The sequence below is a fragment of the Gracilinanus agilis genome, chromosome 4 (genome assembly GCF_016433145.1).
Source record: "Gracilinanus agilis isolate LMUSP501 chromosome 4, AgileGrace, whole genome shotgun sequence".
In the NCBI taxonomy this organism is placed as follows: Eukaryota; Metazoa; Chordata; class Mammalia; order Didelphimorphia; family Didelphidae; genus Gracilinanus; species Gracilinanus agilis.
The window spans coordinates 413,210,608-413,231,062 of record NC_058133.1 but is presented as its reverse complement, the minus strand read 5'-3'; the positions used below and the strand labels follow the sequence as shown (position 1 = coordinate 413,231,062).

Below are 20,455 nucleotides of genomic sequence, written 5' to 3'. Positions count from 1 at the left end.
ATTGTAGGATTGTTTTTACTGTTCTCTCCACTTCCATTTATTCATGAGTCCAAAGAATAAACATTTTAGTCACTTTTTTAGAATAATTCTATATTGAAATCCAGAAACCATTAGATAAATTCATTGTTTTACTAAGAATATATTTTTTTTTTCTCCATATTTTATATTTCTTGGTCTCTCTTGGTCTTTTTTTTTAATTTCCAAAATTCTTTTAATTTAATTTATTTTTTTAGAAAAATTTTTTCCATGCTTTCATGATTCATGTTCTTACTCTCTCCCCACAAACCCCCTCATCCCATAGCCAATGCGAATTTCACGTGTCATCAATCAAGACCTATTTCCATATTATTGATAGTTGCATTGGTGTGGTCGTTTAGAGTTTACCCCCAGATCATGTCCGCATCAACCCATGTGTTCAAGCAATTGTTTTTCTTCTGTGTTTTCACTCCTGCAGTTCTTCCTCTGAATGTGGGTAGTGTTCTTTTCCATAAATCCCTCAGAATAGTCCTGGATCATTGCATTGCTGCTGGTACAGAAGTCCATTACATCAATTTCACCACAGTGTATTGGTCTCCGTGTACAATGTTCTTCTGGTTCTGCTCCTTTCACTCTGCATCAATTCCTGGAGGTCATTCCAGTTCACATGGAATTCCTCCAGTTTATTATTCCTTTGAGCACAATAGTATTCCATCACCAGCATATACCACATTTTGTTCAGCCTTTCCCCAATTGAAGGGCATACCCTCATTTTCCAGTTTTTTGCTACCACAAAAAGTGTGGCTGTAAATATTTTCGTGCAAGTCTGTTCATCTATGATCTCTTTGGGGTACAAACCCAACAATGGTATGGCTGGATCAAAGGGCAGGCATTCTTTTATAGCCCTTTGAGCATAGTTCCAAATTGCCATCCAGAATGGTTGGATCAGTTCACAAATCCACCAGCAATGCATTAATATTCCAATTTGGCCACATCCCCTCCAACATTCATTACTCTCCCCTTCTTTCATTTTAGCCAATCTGCTAGGTGTGAGGTGATACCTCAGAGTGGTTTTGATTGGCATTTCTCTAATTAGAGATTTAGAACACTTTCTCATGTGTTTATTGATAGTTTTGATTTATCTGAAAATTGTCTATTCATGTCTCTTGCCCATTTATCAATTGGGGAATGGCTTGATTTTTTATACAATTGATTTAGTTCCTTGTATATTTGAGTAATTAGACCCCTGTCAGAGTTTTTTGTTATAAAGATTTTTTTTCCCAATTTGTTTTTTCCCTTCTGATCTTGGCTACATTGTTTTGGTTTGTACAAAAGCTTATTAGTTTTATATAATCAAAATCATTTATTTTATATTTTGTAATTTTCTCTAACTCTTGATTGGTTTTAAATTCTTTCCTTTCCCAGAGATCTGACAGGTATACTATTCTGTGTTCACTTAACTTATTTATAGTTTCCCTCTTTATATTCAAGTCATTCACCCATTCTGAATTTATCTTGGTGTAGGGTGTGACATGTTGATCTAAACCTAATCTCTCCCATATTGTTTTCCAAATTTCCCAGCAGTTTTTGTCCCAAAAGTTGGGCTCTTTGGGTTTATCATACACTGTCTTGCTGACGTCACTTACCCCAAGTCTATTCCATTGATCCTCCCATCTGTCTCTTAGCCAGTACCATATTGTTTTAATTACTGCTGCTTTATAGTATACTTTAATATCTGGTACTGCTAGGCCCCCTTCCTTCACATTTTTTTCCATTATTTCCCTTGATATTCTTGATCTTTTGTTATTCCAAATGAACTTTGTTATAGTTTTTCCTAATTCAGTAAAAAAGTTTCTTGGTAGTTTGATAGGTATGGCACTAAATAAGTAAATTAATTTGGTTAGAATGGTCATTTTTATTGTGTTAGCTCATCCTACCCATGAGCAATGTTTTTCCAATTGTTCAGATCTAGTTTTAATTGTTTGGAAAGTGTTTTGTAGTTGTGTTCATATTATTCCTGTGTTTATTTTGGTAGATAGATTCCTAAGATTATATTGTGTAGGGTGATTTTAAATGGTGTTTCTCTTTCTAACTCTTGCTGTTGCGATATGTTGGAAATATACAGAAATGCTGATGATTTATGTGCATTCATTTTGTATCCTGCAATTTTGCTAAAGTTGTTGATTATGTCTACTAGCTTTTTAGTTGATTCTCTAGGATTTTTAAAGTAGACCATCATATCATTTGCAAAGAGTGGTAGCTTGGTCTCCTTATTGCCTATTTTAATGCCTTCAATTTCTTTTTCTTCTCTAATTGCTACTGCTAGTGTTTCTAGTACAATGTTAAATAATAGAGGAGATAATGGACATCCTTGTTTCACTCCTGATCTTATTGGGAAGGCTTCTGATTTATCCCCATTGCATATGATGATTGTTGATGGTTTTAGATATATACCGTTTATTATTTTTAGGAAAGGTCCTTCTATTCCTATATTTTATAGTGTTTTCAATAGGATTATATTTCGTCAAAGGCTTTTTCATCATCTATTGATAATTATGTGATTTTTGTTGGTTTCCTTGTTAATATGGTCAATTATGTTGATGGTTTTCCTAATGTTGAACCATCCTTGCATTCCTGGTATAAATCCCACCTGATCAGGAGGGATAACCCTCATGATCACTTGCTAGAGTCTTTTTACTAGTATTCTGTTTAAGATTTTTGCATCTATGTTTATAAAGGAGATTGGTCTGTAGTTTTCTTTCTCTGTTTTTGGTCTGCCCGGCTTCGGGATCAGTACTATATTAGTGTCATAAAAGGAATTTTATAGGACTCCTTCTTTGCTTATTATGTCAAATAATTTGTATAGTATATCCCTATATAAGGATAATAGTTTGTAATAAGAAAGATTTGTAAAAAAGATTGGATTTGTTCATCTTTTTATTTTATTTTTTATAGGGGCCAGTCAAAACTTCATAGGGGGGAAATCAAGTTAAATTCAGAGTTGGATCTAGATGAAATCATATTGGAGAAATTTGCCTTTTCAAATGCCCTTTGCCTTTCAGGTAAGTTGTTATTTCAGAGTTTGGAGTGTTTCACAGCTTGTAGTAGTTGTGGAGAATTTATAAAGTAATCAAAGAATTTGGCCCATTTTCACAGATAAATTTAACCAACTACAAAAACAAATAATCCATTTAACTTCTAGACCGAGGAGCAAAAATCTTACATAAAATTTTTAGCATTTTTCAAGATAGAATCAGATTAATTTTCATAATCAATAAAGGCTTTTGTTCTGACCTTAATTCTAAATCTATCTGTTGTGTTACTGATTTTGGATGTGTGTGATTCTAATTTTGATAGCCAAGATTTCATTACTTCCTATAAATCTTGCAGTATTTTCTTTTTTATTTCATATTTACTATTTTTTATAATACCATCATATTTTATTATATTAATATGCCATTAACAGGCATTCTGTAATTATTAGTCCCAGATGTTTTATAATTTTTTTGTTGCTATTAAAAAAAATATATATTGAATTTTTTTTTTTTTTGGTACAACTAGGTAAGGTTTTCATTAATAGGGGGAGAGAGGCAGGAAGAAGTCAGAAATTGCAGCATTTGTTGGAAAGATATGATCAGTTTTTTGGCTAGTATTATCATATTGCTTTCTAGAATGCCTATACCAGACTACTGACTTACCCAGAAATGTATTAGGATTCCTTTCCCCTTAAACTTTTTCAGCACTGAATTCCAAAACAATTCATATTAGTCTCGATTTGCATTCCTTTTATTATGAGTAACTTCTAGCATATTTTCATGTGTTTTCTTGTTTTTAAACCCTTACCTTCTATCTTAGAATCAATACTGTGTATTGGTTCCAAGGCAGAAGAGTGGTAAGGACTAGGCAAAGGGAGTTAAGTGACTTGTCCAGGGTCACACAGCTAGGAAGTATCTGAGGTCGGATTTGAACCCAGGACCTCCTGACTCTAGGACTGACTCAATCCACTGAGCCACCCAGCTACCCCCTTTGTGGTTTTTTTTAAAATATGCATTTCCTCCTTTAAAAAAATAAGTGTTGGGGGGTGCCAGATAGGTGGCACAGTGGATAGAGCACCAAGCCTCGAATTAGGAGGACCTGGATTCAGATCTAGCCTTAGATACTTCCTAGTTGTATGTGACCCTGGGCAAAATTAACTCTTGCTTGCTCAGCCCCTGCTCTTCAGTCTTAGAGTTGTTAGTAAAACAGAAAGTAGGAGTTTAAGGGGGAAAAATGAATTCCTGAAGAAAGGCCAGAAGGAATCACAGATAAGGAGGATAACTCTGAAAGTAACATGTTGAATTTGTGATGAAAAGCAAGCTAGACATAATAGATTTACATTTTCATATATAGTCATCTCATGTAGTGGTCATTTTTGTTGATATTTGTTAAGATCAGAGTTCTTAAAATGGAAAAATGGAAAAAACTGATTCCACATTATCAGTTGAACTGATCTTCTATTAGGGATTATGTATTATGTATTATTAGATCTGTGTCAGTTCTTTATAGATTCTGGGTGTTAGACCTTTAATATTTATTACAAATACTTTCTCCCAGTTTATTTCTCCTTTAACTTTAGCAAAACCATTTTTGTTATGTCAAACCTTTCATTGTGCCTAGTAAAACATGCTCATTTTTGGACTTCAGGAAATTCTTCGGTTTACTTGATCTGAGACAAGATTTGAACTCAAATCTCCGATTGCAGGTCTAGCACTCGTCACACTATTTTTCCTGGGCTTTTGATGGTGGTGAAGATGGGGTTGGTTTGTTTGTATATGTAGATCCATTTTATTGTAATATATGAGGTATACAAACCCATTTTCATCATACAACTTTCAAGAGAGCTAGATTTATTTACCAGATTGCATTCCCTAATTTAATGAGGAGTATTGTGAGGTAACTTTGGAGAAAGCAGTTTCATCTGAGTGATCAATTCAGAAGCCAGATTCAAAGAATTAAGAAGTGAATGAAAGGAGAGAAATGCAATGAATGAAGATAGCTTTTTCTAAGAGACTGGCTATGAAAGTTCCCTAAAGAGGTATCGGGGTGAGGTAATAGTGATGTCTTGCAGGGTTGTTTTTTTTTAAGTCTGGTGGAAATCCAGGCATGTTTATAGGTAAAAAGGGACGGGTTAGATAGAGATTAAAGATTAGTAAGAAGGGAATATCTATGTGAACAATCTATCAGAAGAGATCGGATAAAATCTAGGGTACAAGAAAAGTTGGTCTCGACAAGAGCCACAGTGGGTAATATGATAATCAGTTAGGAAGGGTTTTTGGATTGCCCTGAAGTTAGATAATATTTGTAGTGGACAAAATCAGCACAGTTTCCTCACTTTCTTCAGTAGCATGTGAATAAGAAAAGATGTAGATGGTGGGAGTAATCTAGGGTTAGGATTTAGCAAGGTATGAAAAACAGTAGGATAAGAGGTCAAGAGATTTGAAAGTTTAAGAGAATATAAAATTGAACTAGTCAAAAAGGGAAGGGAGGAAAATTAAGTCATAGTAGAGGATAAATGTACTAGAAGAATATGGAGGAATTGCGGGGGACTGCAGCTCAAGTTGAGGATAAATAGACTTAGAAGGAGTGAGACAGAGAAAGATGGAATAATAAAAGATTGCAATCATACCAGGGAATTTCAGAATTCTTAACTGTAGAAGTAGAACTGAGTGGTCGAAAGATCAAGGGTGTGACCACCCTCCCATGGCTCAGGTGGAGTGCAGAAGTAGGTCTTGGCAATGGAGGAGAAAGAGGAACTGGGAGACTAAGAGTATTTTAGGGAACATCATCTTTCACAAACCTTTACCATTTCAAGATTATTTCATACTATCCTCCTGCATATGTTATATGCTCCAGAAAAACTGTACTACTCATTGTACTCCATATATGCCCAGTGTTTTCTTGCCTGTGCCCCCTAGCTCACTTTGTAGTCTCTGCTTTGAAAGCCCTTCCCCTCTGTGCTTGTTAAATTCCTGGACATTCAGGAAACTTTAGTAATGATGTTTTCCCTTTTAAAAAGTGCCCTGCTTGTACCTCTCAGAAACTTAAATATCATTTTTATTATACAAAAAATTGTCATGTCTTCCTAGATGGTTGTAACTTTCATGGGTTTTATAAGGGCAATGATTGTAGCTCTCCTATTCTCCCTACCAGAGCTGTCTATTAGACTATACATTTCCTAATAGGAATTCTCTTCGGTTTATCCCAAGTACTTCAAAGAATTCTTTTAACATAGTAGACCCTCAAATGTTTGATTGTGTCTTATGTGCATAATAAGAATGTAATAAATGTTTTTTGAATTTGAAAGATATAAAAATCATTCTTTAAAAAATTTCTTCCTCAGTGAAACTGGCTATTTGGGAAGCATCACTGGATGATTTTGTTGAGTCTATTCAGTCAATTCCCGAGGTAAATATTTGTATTCACTTTATACTCATTTTTAAAGTGAAAAGGAATCAATCTTATTTGTGAGGATTCTTTTAAAAGTTTTAAATGACCAGTCAGTGTGGTTGTAAAACAAAGTGATGATAAATATCAGGAAAAGTATACACAGTAGAAAAATGATAACACACGAGAACCCTCCCTCTAATTTCAGGTGTAACAAAATGTAGGAATATAGAATAAGCACCAAAATATTTTTTGTTGTTTTTTTAGTTTGAGTTAAAAATGCATTCTTATTGAGATTTTGTTACTAAGATTGTAAAATCTGACCAAAAAAAGCCAGTCATGAAAAATCTCCTTTCTTAATCATTCTTATCCTCCAGCTGAAAATGTTGAACATTTATTTCACTGTTGTACATATATTTTACCAAATTATATTTAGAGTTAAATAGTAGCTATTATAGGAAGAGTCACAAAATATTTCAATTTCATTATCTCATTTTTTTAATTGACATCATTTTTAATGTAAAAGGATTTTTCAGTTATGCCTAAAAAGTGAGGTAAGAAGCCATAGTGTCTACAAGAGGAGAGGAGACTAATATTTCAGAGGAAATGATGAGGTGAAAATGATCCTAAAAGTGCTTTCATAAGATTTTAAGACCTTATGATATGATAATGACATGCAACTAAAGAGTGTCACTTGTGAAATATTTTAATGATATTAAATCAAAACTTGCTTCAACTTTTTCTTTTATGGTCTTATAGGGCTCAGTTTTACAAATAAAAGTCACAACCCAAGTCATAAATCAAATTGCTATTTTTCTCCAGGCTTTAAAAGCTGGAAAAAAGGTGAAACTTACTCATGAAGAGGTTATGCAGAAAATGGGAGAACTTTTCTCACTAAGGTAAAGATTTTTGTTTGAACAAAACATATCTTATGTTGACATATATGAAAAGGGTTTTTTAAAGTGCCATGTTTATGTTACTTGTAGCTATTTTCATAATAGCCATTAGCGTAAAAAAAAAACTTTCAAAGGTTAGAAACATATGCAGCATAACTAGGTCCTAATTTTGTAAAACATTGCTATTCAAATAGTTCTCTGATCTCATTGATAAGGAAGTTCCCTCCACCATTACATAGTGTAACTTAACTTTTTTTATGACTATTGTTGATGTGTTTCTATAAGTTTTCCACAGGAAATTCACCCTGTGTGCTAAATGTTTCCCATTACTTTCTCCTGACATCAGAAAGGTACCCACGGAGTTCCCTGGACATCAGTCTGTCATATCTCACCCCTGAAATGTACCAGACCATCTTCTCTTCCTCTCACACAATTCCTCATTGATGTCATTTGATCCTGTTCATCTTCAACATTTCTCACTGCTTATAATGTAGCAACTTATTCATACCTCCCCTGTGCATCTCTATTGCCCTCATTTTAATTCCTTGGAGACTCTTTGCCTTTCCTGTTGTCAAGATAGGTTAGGCAGGGCAACAAAGAAGGAGGGAAGTAGATAGATAAATGGATGGATGGATGGATGGATAAATAAATTGGGTATATAGATGTGTGTGTCTGTGTTTATGCATTCATGTGAAACAAGAAACCAGAGAGTATGAGGAACAGAGTTGGAATATTATCAAGGTCTTTTGTGTGAAGAAGAATACAGGGTGGGGACAAAAATTAATTTTATTATTGATGTATACCTCAGACCACCTGTACATACAGATGAAATACATGAATTCAGTAAATATCATAAGCCTAATACAGACATTACTTTTGGGATGGGGAACTTCAGATATCCAGATATCTTCTAGAGTTCTCTCTACAGTAGACCAGCTAATAATTTCTTGATTTAATTTAATGATTCCATCTTATAAAAGGTGGAAGAGTACTTTCTTCCACAGCACATATATCAAATGGCAGAGGAAACAATAGGGGAAGCTTTATTCTGAATTTTGTTTTCACTGAAATTGAGAGAAACTAGTTGATGAGATAGAAATAATGTTACCATTGTCTCTTAGAGTCGTGATAAAAGATGAAAGTTGAGAATTTGTCTTACATCTTAAATTTTGGGAGAGCAAATTTCAAAGGGTTCAGAGGGAGGGCAGACAAGGTCTCATGAACTAAAATTTTTGCAAAGCAAGTAAGTCCAGTAAGGATGAGGAAATTCTCAAGTTAAACACAAAAGAAAATAATTCTAGTGGGTTGGGAAACTTATTGTCAAACCAATCTGAGATGAACAGAAAACTCATCAATTGATTTAGTTTTTAAAGCTATGCATACCTTCCTCCCCCCCCCCCTTTTTTTTTTTGCAGAAGTAGGAGATTATGGATATAAAACAATACATACACTGTCACATTTGGTTGATATGTTCATTTTACTAAACTACTTTGGCTCTGGCTAGGGAAGGATGAAGGAACTATGTTTGGAGATAAAGAGGCTATAAAAATAAAAGACCTACAAAATAAAATTTTTAAATATAAACTATATTAGCATAATAGCATTAGCAGATATCTTTACATTGATTTTAATTGGACTACTAAATTTAATTCAATTAATTCAGCTAAAATACTTAAATCTTGTTATAATTTTAATAATTAAAAATTTAAGCTTAACCTATAGAAACATTTATACTTTCACTTTTTCAGGCACCGTATAAATTTAAGTTCAGACTTCCTAATGACCCCTGATTTCTACTGGGACAGAGAAAACTTGGAAGCACTTTATGATAAAACTTGTCAGTTCCTTAGCATTACTCGTAGAGTTAAGGTAAGTCTTCTTTCCAGGAAAAAAAAATAAGAGGTAATCTTATTATCATAATCATTTGTAAGACTATAAAAAGGGGATTTCCATTTGGAATGCTTATTTTTATTTCTCAGAGGCAGTTTGATGTAGTGGATAGAGATACCCTCAAAGCCAGAAAAACTTGTATTCTAGTCTCACCTCTGACACTAGCCCTCTCCTACCTTTCCAGGCTTCTTACACTGAACTCCCTACCATAGTCTTTGATTCAGGGACTGGCCTCCTGGCTGTTCCATGAATGAGACACTCCATCTCTTAGCTCTGAGCACTTTCTCTGGCTGATCCCAGTGTCTGGAACCTTCTCTGTGTGAAGGAAGTTATTTAGAGGAACTTGATCACGAGGACAGAATCTAAGCTCGGTTGTACTTTGGGGTCAGTGGGAAAGCCAGCAATTAAGGTGGGGGGGCAAGAAGGCAGAGCCACTGTCCTCGTGATCAAGCCAAGAGAATGTCGCCACACCAGTATGACATGTGAAAAAGCCAGTGGGCTAGGAAAGGCTTTTAAACGCAAGCAGGAACGCATTGTGCTCTGGACTTAGGCAACAGAGATGGCAGCCGTGCTGCTGCTACTGTAGCCGTAGCTGGCCAAATGAAGAATTGATTCTATTCCTTCTCTCTCATTTTATTAATAAATGCTCATAACTCTGGCCAGACCCCTTTTTATTCCTAACATCTAATCTCTGTTTATTGACTTCCTTGAAGTCCCAACTTTCATCTCATCTTCTACAAGACTTTCCCAGCTTTCTCCGATTCTTTTCTTTAATTTGAAAATTTTTATTTAATTGATTTAGAATATTTTTCCATGGTTACATGATTCATGTTCTTTCCCGTCCCTCCTCTCACCCCCCTCCTGTAGCCATCGTACAGTTCCACTGGGTTTTACATGTGTCACTGATCAAGACCTATTTCCATATTATTAGTATTCTCTTTGGTGTGTGATTGTTTAGAATCTACATCCCTAATCATACCCCCATTGACTCATGTGACCAGACAGTCGTTTCTTTTCTATGTTTCTGCTCCCACAGTTCTTCCCCTGAATTTGGGTAGCGTTCTTTTCCATAAATCCCTCAGAATTGTCCTGCTAGTACAGAAGTCCATCACGTTGGATTTTACCACTGTGTATCGGTCTCTGTGTACAATGTTCTTCTGGCTCTGCTCCTTTCGCTCTGCATCAATTCCTGGAAGTCATTCAAGTTCACATGGAATTCCTCTGATTCATTATTTATTTTATATTTTAAACCCTCACCTTCCATCTTAGAATTGATACTATGTATTGGCTCCAAGGCAGAAGAATGCAATGCGGGTTAAGTGACTTGCCCAGGGTCACACAGCTGGGAAGTGTTTGAGGCCAGGTTTGAACCTATGACCTCCCATCTCTGGGCCTGGCTCTTAATCCACTGAGCTACCCAGCTGGCCCCCCATTATTTCTTTGAGCACAATAGTATCCCATCACCACCATATACCACAATTTATTCAGCCATTCCCCGATCAATGGACATTTCCTCATTTTCTAATTTTTTGCCACCATAAAAAGTGCAGCTACAAATATTTTTGTACAAGTCTTTTTCCGTATTATCTCTGGAGTATAAATCCAACAGTCTTCCTCCAGATTCTAGAGATTTCTTTCAATTATTTCCTACTTATCCTATGTGTAGTTTATGCATATTTGTTTATTTGTCTCCCCCATTAGATTGTGACTTCCTTGAGAGAAGAGATCATCGTTTGTCTCTTTTTATATCTCAAGCTCTTAGCACAATGCCTGGCACAGAGTAGGCATTCAATGTTTATTGACATCTATTGACTGACTAATAGTTAACATTTATGTAGTGCTTTGTTTTGTGAAGCACTTGACACTTCATTTTTTCTCCCTCACAACAAGTCCTACAAGGTAGATGCTATTAGTTCCATGGCAAACAGAGATTAAATGACTTGCCCAGGGTCACTCATGGCTAATAAGCATCAGTCTAAATTCAAACTCAAGTATTCCTAACTCCAGGTCCAGTGTTCCACCCACTGCACCATCAATCTGGCAGTACTGTACAATGTAAATTGTAGGGCAGAAGCAAGGAGGCCAGGTAGGTGGCTGTTGTACTAAAACATACTCAGGTTAATGAGAGTCCAATTTAGCATGGTATGAGTAGGACACATTCTGGAGATGCTTCAAAGGAAGAATCAGCAGATTCATTCTATGTAGGAATTGGATAAAAAGACACAACAGTAGCATTCAGGTTTCAAGCCTTGGTTAATAAAGAGAATGGTGGTGCCTTTAACTGTAAGGAACAGGAAAATCAGGAGGGAGATTGCTTTCTGTTTATTATGCAGTTATAGCCTGTTTGTTTTTTTCTAAATCATTCTTTATTCTCTTTGAATTCACTACACCACACTTGCATCATCTCCATTTCTTTGAAACCCTTTTTCATGATATATGGAAGAAATAAGTTTCGTCTCTAGACATATTGGGATTGAGGTGGCTGTTGAATACTCAGGTAAAAATATCCAGTGGATCGTTACTGACACGAGACTGAAACTTGAAAGAAAACAGCTGGAAAAATAAACTTCTAGATTGTCTGTAAGGAATACTAGTGAAAACATTCACTGTGGTATGATTATTGTATGTAGAGAGGATCAAAGAAAGAACCTTGGACAATATCAGTGAAGGCACATTCAGCTGAGAAAATTCATTTTATTTGCAAACCCCTTTAATAGATTATTTACTCTTTAATATTTGCCTCTTCTCAAATAGGGAAAATATTTTCCTATTGTCATAAGAGGTAATTTAGGTTGATCAAGCTATATGTTTTAGGAATCTACTAATATAACAATAATAATAATAGCTAGTATTTATATAGCACTTTCAAGTTTGCAAAGATTTTATCATTGCAACAACCCTGGGAGATATAAGCTCTAGAAATATGAGTTCTTCAAAAATTGCTTTGATTTTTCTTAAGGACAGATACTCAAGATTCATTTGAACCATCCATTACAAATAAAAAAATCACCTGGGGCAGCTGGGGTGGCTCAGTGGATAGAGTGCCAAGCCTAGAGACCAGGAGGTCCCAGGTTCAAATTTGGCCTCAGACACTTCTACCTATGTGACCCTGGGCAGGTCATTTAACCCCCATTGCCTAGGTTCTAAAACAGATGGTAAGGGTTTTTAAAAAGTAAAATAAAATTAGTACATAGTAAGCATAAGGTAACTGTTTTCAAAAACAATGAGAGCAATAAGTATGCCAGAGGGAAGAAATAGCAGGTAAGGCCGACAGGCCTAGATGTTCAACTATGAGAAATAAAGACCCACCTTAGACATAATGACCACACGTGTGAATTTCATTTTTTTAATATGCATTTTTTTATGGAACTCATTTCATACAATAATATCACAAAGCAGTGGTTTCCATGATGTTTTGGTGTTTTGCCCAACACTTACTCAAAACCTCTCCTTTATGCCTAGTTTATCTTTCTAATATTTAAAAAAAAACTATTTAGCACCTGCCTATCCTTCATACTTCAGTATTATGATGAAACATTAATATAAAATCATGTGATCTAATAGGGGATTTTTTTTTTTTTACATTTTTAAACCCTTAACTTCTGTGTATTGGCTCCTAGGTGGAAGAGTGGTAAGGGTGGGCAATGGGGGTCAAGTGACTTGCCCAGGGTCACACAGCTGGGAAGTGTCTGGGGCCGGATTTGAACCTAGGTCCTCCTGTTTCTAGGCCCTGTTCTCAATATACTGAGCTACCCAGCTGCCCCCCTTAATAGGGAATTTTTAATACACTTTTAAGTTTAAATCTTTGTTTTTAAATACTGCCAACTATTTTTTTTATTATTTTGATTAATAAAGGGATGTACAACACTGATGATTTGAAAGAATTTAAGTGGAGGCAAGACAAAACAATGACATTTTATGTAGTATCTTGCAGAATACAAGTAACAATTTTTTTTTTTGTAATTTTTTTTTTAAACCCTTGTACCGATTCGGTGTATTGTCTCATAGGTGGAAGATTGGTAAGGGTGGGCAATGGGGGTCAAGTGACTTGCCCAGGGTCACACAGCTGGGAAGTGTCTGAGGCCGGATTTGAACCTAGGACCTCCTGTCTCTAGGCCTGACTCTCACTCCACTGAGCTACCCAGCTGCCCCCACAAGTAACAATTTAAATATGGCACTTCCTACTTGAAACTGAAAAAATATAGAATATTTATCCCTTTCGGATGAATTCACTAATTCGGTTTCATTTTTGGAAACCACCATTTTGGATTCAAAAGGGGCTCCTAATTTAAAATTTTAAGTAGTGCCATCTAGAGTTGGATTTATAGCAATTTAGATTTGGGGTTTTCTGTTTTGTTTTGTTTTCTGTTAACCCTTACTTCCTATCTTTGAATCCAAATGAAGTATCAGTTCTGAGGTAAAAGAGAGCAGTAAGAGCTAAGTAACTAAAAGTAAGTGACTTGCCCAGGGTCACACAGGTAGGGCATGCCTAAGGCCACATTTGGACCTAGAACCTTCCATCTCCAGGCCTTGGCACTCTTTCCACTAAGCCATCTAGCTCCCCTTTAGATTTTCTGTTAATTTATTTACAATCATGAGGCCAGAGGATTTCCTCTTTTATTCTCCAAGTTCCTTTTTATAATAAGAGGTGGCTAGAAGTATTTTTGTCATGTGTCCTACTTAAAGGGTTTATTAAAAAGGTAATTGATGAACATCAGAATTAACATAGGAAATACCTGAAAAGTAATCTAAACAATTTAGAAGGCTTGTAAAATGGGGATAATTATGCCACCCACTTTGAAAAGAGGAAAATACTTATTAATAACTGTATACATATGAACCTTTATTATTGATGGCTATTGAGTGACAGCAAGGTGTCCTGGATAGAGCTAACCTCAAAGCCAGGAAGACCTTTTATCTCTTGACACATCTTGACTGTGATCCTGGGTAATTGCTCTAGAGCAGTGATGGGCAAACTTTTTAAAGAGGGGCCAAAGGAAAGGAAATACTCGTCTGTCTGTTTCTAAGGCAACACTTTCGAAGTTTCAATGTATTGTATCCTACTCATTGTGTTCGTCAGATTAATAATGATATCGTGTGGCCTGATAGAACATTTCAGGGGGCTGCATCTGGCCCACCACAGGTCATAGTTTGCCCATCACTGCTCTAGACCAAGATTATAACCAAGATTATAAATTACCTCGAAAGTTATTAATCCTCATTGGTATACAGTTGGTTTTGTTTTGTTTTAACCTGGGAGTTTGTATATATTAGTAAATCAGCTTCACCCCCCCAAACTTCATCTTTATTTAGTCCTTTGATAGGGATTTCAAAAAGATAAGCACTTCATTATGATAATGACCTGTTTGTTTTTTCAAAATGAGCTCTAGGCAGATTTTTTTTTCTTCTTCTATAGGTGATGAATGAGAAGCTTCAACACTGCATGGAACTAACAGACTTGATGCGAAATCATCTGAATGAAAAACGGGCACTCCGTCTAGAATGGATGATTGTAATACTTATCACCATAGAGGTAAACAAGAAATTTTGATGCCACAGACATTTTTACCATCTTGCATTAATCTGAAGGAGCTATCATTTCCCATGCATTTGGGCACTTTTCTCCACTAGTACAGATTATAGCCCTTTCACAACATCTTCTCAAAGTGTTATTCTTACCCATATTTTTGCAGAAAATTGCCAGTCTTTTAAACCTTTCCTTCTATTTTAGAATCCATACTAAGTATCAGTTCCAAAGCAGATCAGTAAAGCCTAGGCAGTTGGGGTTAAGTGACTTGCCCAGGGTCACACAACTAAGAAGTGTCTGAAATGCCAGTCTCTTTTGAAACCAAAGGTATGGGACCTTTTATCTTCAGTCTTCACCACCAACTACCTTGAGGACATCTTGAACTACATAACTGATGGGCATCTTAAACACAAATTAGTAAATTCTTTTTCCCTCCAAAACCATCTCTTCTTTTGAATTTTCCCAGTCAACCAGATTCATAACCTGTCATCCTTCACCCACCTCACTCCCAGGTCCATTGTCAGATTTTTCTTCTTTCACAATACCTACAGAACCACTACCCTAGTTCAGGACTTCATCTGTTACCTGGGCTATTACAGCCTTCTAACTGGCCTCCCACATCTCTCTTAACTGCAAAACTTCATTTTCCTAAAGAACAAGTCTGACCATACGAAACTATTCACTTCCAATTCCCTGAAGGATCAAATAACTCCTCTGTTTGGCATTTAAAGGTCTTCAGAACTTGGCCCTTACCTGCCTTTCCAGACCTTTTATAGTTTACTTTCCATCATGCCCTCCACAATCCAGTTTTATTGTCCTATTCACTGTTCCTCCTTCCATCTCCCATCCCCATGCCTTTACACTGACTGTCACCTGTGCCTGGAACGTTTCCCTTCCTTCTTAGCAGTCTTCTTGTTTCAAGACTGCTTAAATTTCTTCTGTGGGAGGCCTTCCTGGAATCCCTTAACTGCTAGTGCCTTTCCTTGTGGTACTACCTTCCATCTACACTGGGTAGATCCCATGATCACTTACATGTTGTCTCCCACGTTAAAATGTGCTCCATAAAATCGAGACTGTTTTTACCCTTATTTCCAATGCTTTAAAAGAATTCTCAGGATACAGAAAACACTACTGCTTTCTGATTTATTCTTGTTGACAGGTTTACTTTTCTGATCATACAAACCTTTAATAATGTTCTCACTGTTTATGTGCAAGTTGACATTGATGTTTATTGCTTCCTATTGTTCCTCTACTGGTTATTTGTAATTTTATTCTGAGATGATTGTGTTTCTTAATTAAAGAGCTGAGTTTTCTTTTTTCTTTTATGTCAATGAGTAGCTTGAGATCGTTGAGGGACCAATACAGTTACATTCTGGTCTTCCCAGTTTTGTCCTTCATTTCAATTCTAGCTTCAGATCATTATCCATCTGTAGTCCTTTTTTAAAACACAATAATAGACTAGTTTTCATCCATTTTGTCATCTTCTGGTTAAGGACATTTATACCACTATCTTTCATGGTCCTCTGACCATGAACTAAATTATATTTAGGAGTCTTGGCAAAGCAGATATGACCAAAAACATAAAGACATTTTGATATAGAAATAAAATTTTTGTTTGAACTCTTTAGTGGTTTTTATAGAGCCATACTAATGGGTCCAAGCTCCCGCGGTATCATTTATAAAGTTCCTGATATTTGAAACGTCAGTGGAATAGTGCAAGTTTGATATAGTAAAATAGAAAATGCCTGTGCCTCCATTTCAAAACCTGCCAGGGATCCCCTTGGAATTCTGTCCATGTTTATAACAACACATAGCTAAGATATCAAGGATCTTGCTGACTTGTTATAGATAGGAATATATTATTCTTTGGTTATATAACTGGATTAAGTGTATTAATTTCCACATCATAGTTCTTTTGATGTTACATCCCTTTCTTTCCCCCTTCCCCCCCATTGAGATCTAGTTGTTTAATTAGGAATATTTTGTGGCTGAAGCTCCAGGATTAATAAAAGTCTGAGCCATAACTGTGATATATGATAATCAGTGTGTGTTCTCTGTAGCTATATATAAGAGATTGAGAGAATTCCTTTTAATTCCTAGAAAGGGAATAAGCTCTAGAAATTTGAAGACTGTTAATACTGCTGAATTGTTTCTGGTTTAGTGAATTGACTGGCAGCCATTAAATGGCTAACAAGTTTTATGCCTTCAATAACTCAGTGTGGAAACTGGAATTGATAATTCTACTTGAGATACTTGGAATAAAAGGTGATTAAGAAACAAGTCACCTTTAGGGATATATTCTATCTTATCAGTCTTGAAACAGCCTTTTCATTTAAAGAATTTTCTCTGAAAGAAATCTTCATAATCAATGGAATTTTAAAGTTTGTAATAATTTTCTTTATTATTTCTACAGGTAATGTTTGAACTTGGCAGACTATTGTTCTAATTATGTGCAAAAGATATGGATAACTCAAAAGTAATCAACAGATGTAAAATGTACTAAAAAGTCCCAATGACAGATGTGTAAATAATAGGAAGCAATCTTTTTGTCTCATTTTTTTTATAGTGCTTCTAATCTTTGTAATATATTTTTCTGGTTAAATAAAAATTATGGCTGCTATACTCCAAGTTATATATGTCTCTCTATCCACAGTTCTTTAGTTTTTAAAAATGACTAAAAAATTTTCAGATTAATTAGCATTTCTACATTCAGGATATAATGAAAATTATCCATTTTGTCTTGTATGATCCTTATCAGTTTAGTCATGAATTCTCTACCTCACCTCTTCTCAGGTCTGAAAGTATTATACATAGCTTGCCCTTTTCAGTGAACTTTTAACTAATCATTTTATCACCTTTTCTTCCTTAAACCCTTACATTCTTAGTAGCAACTCTAAGGGCAAAGGCTAGGCAAACGGGGTTAAGTGACTTGCCCAGGGTCACATAGTTGTGTTTCTACTTTTGAACCTAACTTCTCCAGACTTCATTCTATCTATTATGCCACCTAATCTGCCCCTCTTCTGTGACCATCTGCAGCCACAAATTAATATATTCATGGGTGGACACCTGAGAAGGAGAGTTAGAAACCAAGGGAAAATGGGCAAAGAGGATAGAGAGAGAAGGAACACAACAAAGGAAGAAAGACTCAAGAGACAAAGGCTTCAAGAACATGGGGTCCAGCATGTCTACTCTCATGGAGAGAGAGCTACATGTGTCCCCAATCTTTTATTGGAGAATCAAGGAATGGAGAGTGTGAGGTAGCTAATGAACATGTGACATGGCATATTATTCAACACTGGCTCAAATGACAACCACAAGATCAAAGAGGAGGTTAATCAAACATGTCACCTGGTAGGGAATCTGGTCTGTCAAGGTAGGAGTTAGGACCCTGTGGCAGCTAACGCCCTGCCCAGGAATTCCCCTGACCTTTGGACTGTAGGTTTGGAGAGTGGTCAGAATTAATATAGAGTACCAATTAAATACAATGATCAAGAAATAATATGATCATGAGTCTGATACATCAGTATAGGTTACAATATTAATACATTAATAATACTTAAAAGATTAAAATAAACCTGGGATGCCACACTATCACTTTTTTTTTCCCCAAAAAAAAATTTCTATTAAAAGTGTAATATACTCTCCAGCCTATTTAAGCTAGCACACTCTACTTCTAAGGAAGAACCCGTTTTATAGATATCTACATGAGTATTCAGTTAAAGTCCTCGGACATTTATAAAATTAAAGTATACTTTTTTAGGGTGTCTTTGGTGAGGAACATATTCAGTCCTTTTCTCTGTTGCATGGCTATTCAATATTTGCAATTTGGAAATTAAGTTTAGTACTTTTAAAAGAGATTTACAATTTATGGTAAAGAATGCTACCCACATTCAGAGGAAGGACTGCAGGAGAGGAAACATAAGAAAAACAACTACTTGAACACATGGATTGAAGCGGACATGATTGGGGATGTAGACTCAAAACTACCACACCAATGCAACTATCAACAATTTGGAAATGGGTCTTGATCAATGACACATGTTAAAACCAGTGGAAATGGGCATTGGCCATGGGTCGGGGGGAAGGGGGGGGGAGAGGGGGATGAAGGGGAAAGTAGGAGCATGAATCATGTAACCATGTTAAAAATGAATATTAATAAATGTTTAAAAAATAAAAAAAAAAAAAGATTTACAAAAGAGGGGAGAGGAGCACAGCTTGGTGGCTCAGTGAATTAAGAGCCAGGCCTAGAGAGGGAGGAGTCCTGGGTGACCGCAGACATTAACTAGCTGTATGACCCTGGACAAGTCACTTAATCCCCATTGCCTATCCCTTACCACTTTTATGCAAATATAGAATACAGATATACAATAAACAGTATTGATCCTAAGATATAAATTAAGAGGTTTTTAAGATTTACATGTATAAAAATAATTTTCTTCCAGATTTTATCAATAAAACTATATTCAAATTCTTAAAAAGACACTTTCATTTAAGATGCACTTATAGATTCTTATTTTATAAATAATGGCTCAAAGTGAGTTCTGACTAGTCCTTTTTAAAAATTTTTATACCTTTTAACCTAAGGATTCAAATTTTATATCTAAATTGTCAAAAATATTTCATTAAAATGTTCCAGAATGAGTTTCTCTTCTAAAATCATGTAAAATAATAATTGCCTCAAAAGTGTTTTAAGCTTTTGAATGATCATTTCTATATGGGGCAAATAAAGTTACACATTTCATTCACTGAATACTGGAAGAAAAACTTAATAATGAGGAATTTCATATTTCTTTTGGAAAGCTATTAGTTTATTTGAAGTTTTATACTTGTTTTCAAAAAGAAAACTGAAAATTTTTATCCTTCACTACTAATTGGATAATCAGCTACCAGTGTAATTCCTTTGTCCTAGCATTCTTCTCACAATTTCAGTATGTGATTGTAGCAAGAGCCTTATTTATATCCTTAAAAGTTCTAAATAATACTGAACACGGAACACTTGATAAAACTCACTGTCTTGACTTGATATGACAAAATACAAAATCAATTTCAAATGTGTTTAAAATTAAACATTAACACAAATGTTTACATTTAAATCCTTTAATGCCTAAAACAACTTTTCAGCAATACTTTTTAAGTTCTCATGATGATTCTTTGGTTTGTCCAATCATTTTTCATTCACTTTCCTACTTAACGTGGTCAATTATGTGCTCCACTCTCCTAGACTGTTTAATATTTTCACAAATCTATTAAAATTTCACCATACCAAGGAGCTGAAAAATAATCTCAAATACCCTAGCCTGCTTTGACTCTACCAAATAAATTGCATCTTCTGAAGAAGCTACAAATCACCACCCTAAAATGAGCTGATGAAGTTTGTTATGCTTCCTTTCTTCCCACACCTTTCCTGTTAAGAGTTCCTGCTGGACATAAACTACATTAGCAAGGAAGTATTGCCATAGTCTTTTTTGCTACTGATTTGTCTGAGATCCAGCAGTGTGACCTTCAATTTAAGAATATAGATGGTAATTTCATCTACTGTCCCTTAAATTCTGCAGCACAAATGAGCAAATTCAGATTTTTCTCAAAACTTGAAAAGCTGTAGCAACCAAATACATTCTAGAACAGTGGTTTCTAACCTTTAAGATACCAGGAATTATTGGAAGAGTTGGGAATCCATAAAGAAGCAACCATATCTTTTGTAGACTAGCTAAAATTTAGTCTAACATGTATTAGATATGTATAT

General features: G+C 35.4%; 1 protein-coding gene across 4 annotated transcripts in view; it reads left to right on the top strand.

Moving 5' to 3' along the window:
• RMND1 (required for meiotic nuclear division 1 homolog) overlaps positions 1–17,344 on the top strand; it is a 51,861-nt gene extending 34,517 nt beyond the window's left edge. For all 4 annotated transcript variants that reach the window (XM_044671692.1, XM_044671690.1, XM_044671691.1 and 1 more), the window contains 6 exons: positions 2,932–3,038; positions 6,356–6,420; positions 7,222–7,298; positions 9,044–9,164; positions 14,602–14,718; positions 17,126–17,344. In XM_044671692.1, the coding sequence (XP_044527627.1) occupies positions 2,932–3,038; positions 6,356–6,420; positions 7,222–7,298; positions 9,044–9,164; positions 14,602–14,718; positions 17,126–17,158 (520 nt within the window). In that variant the 3' untranslated portion in view covers positions 17,159–17,344. The remainder of the gene's footprint in view (positions 1–2,931; positions 3,039–6,355; positions 6,421–7,221; positions 7,299–9,043; positions 9,165–14,601; positions 14,719–17,125) is intronic.
• Positions 17,345–20,455: the final 3,111 nt, after the last annotated feature.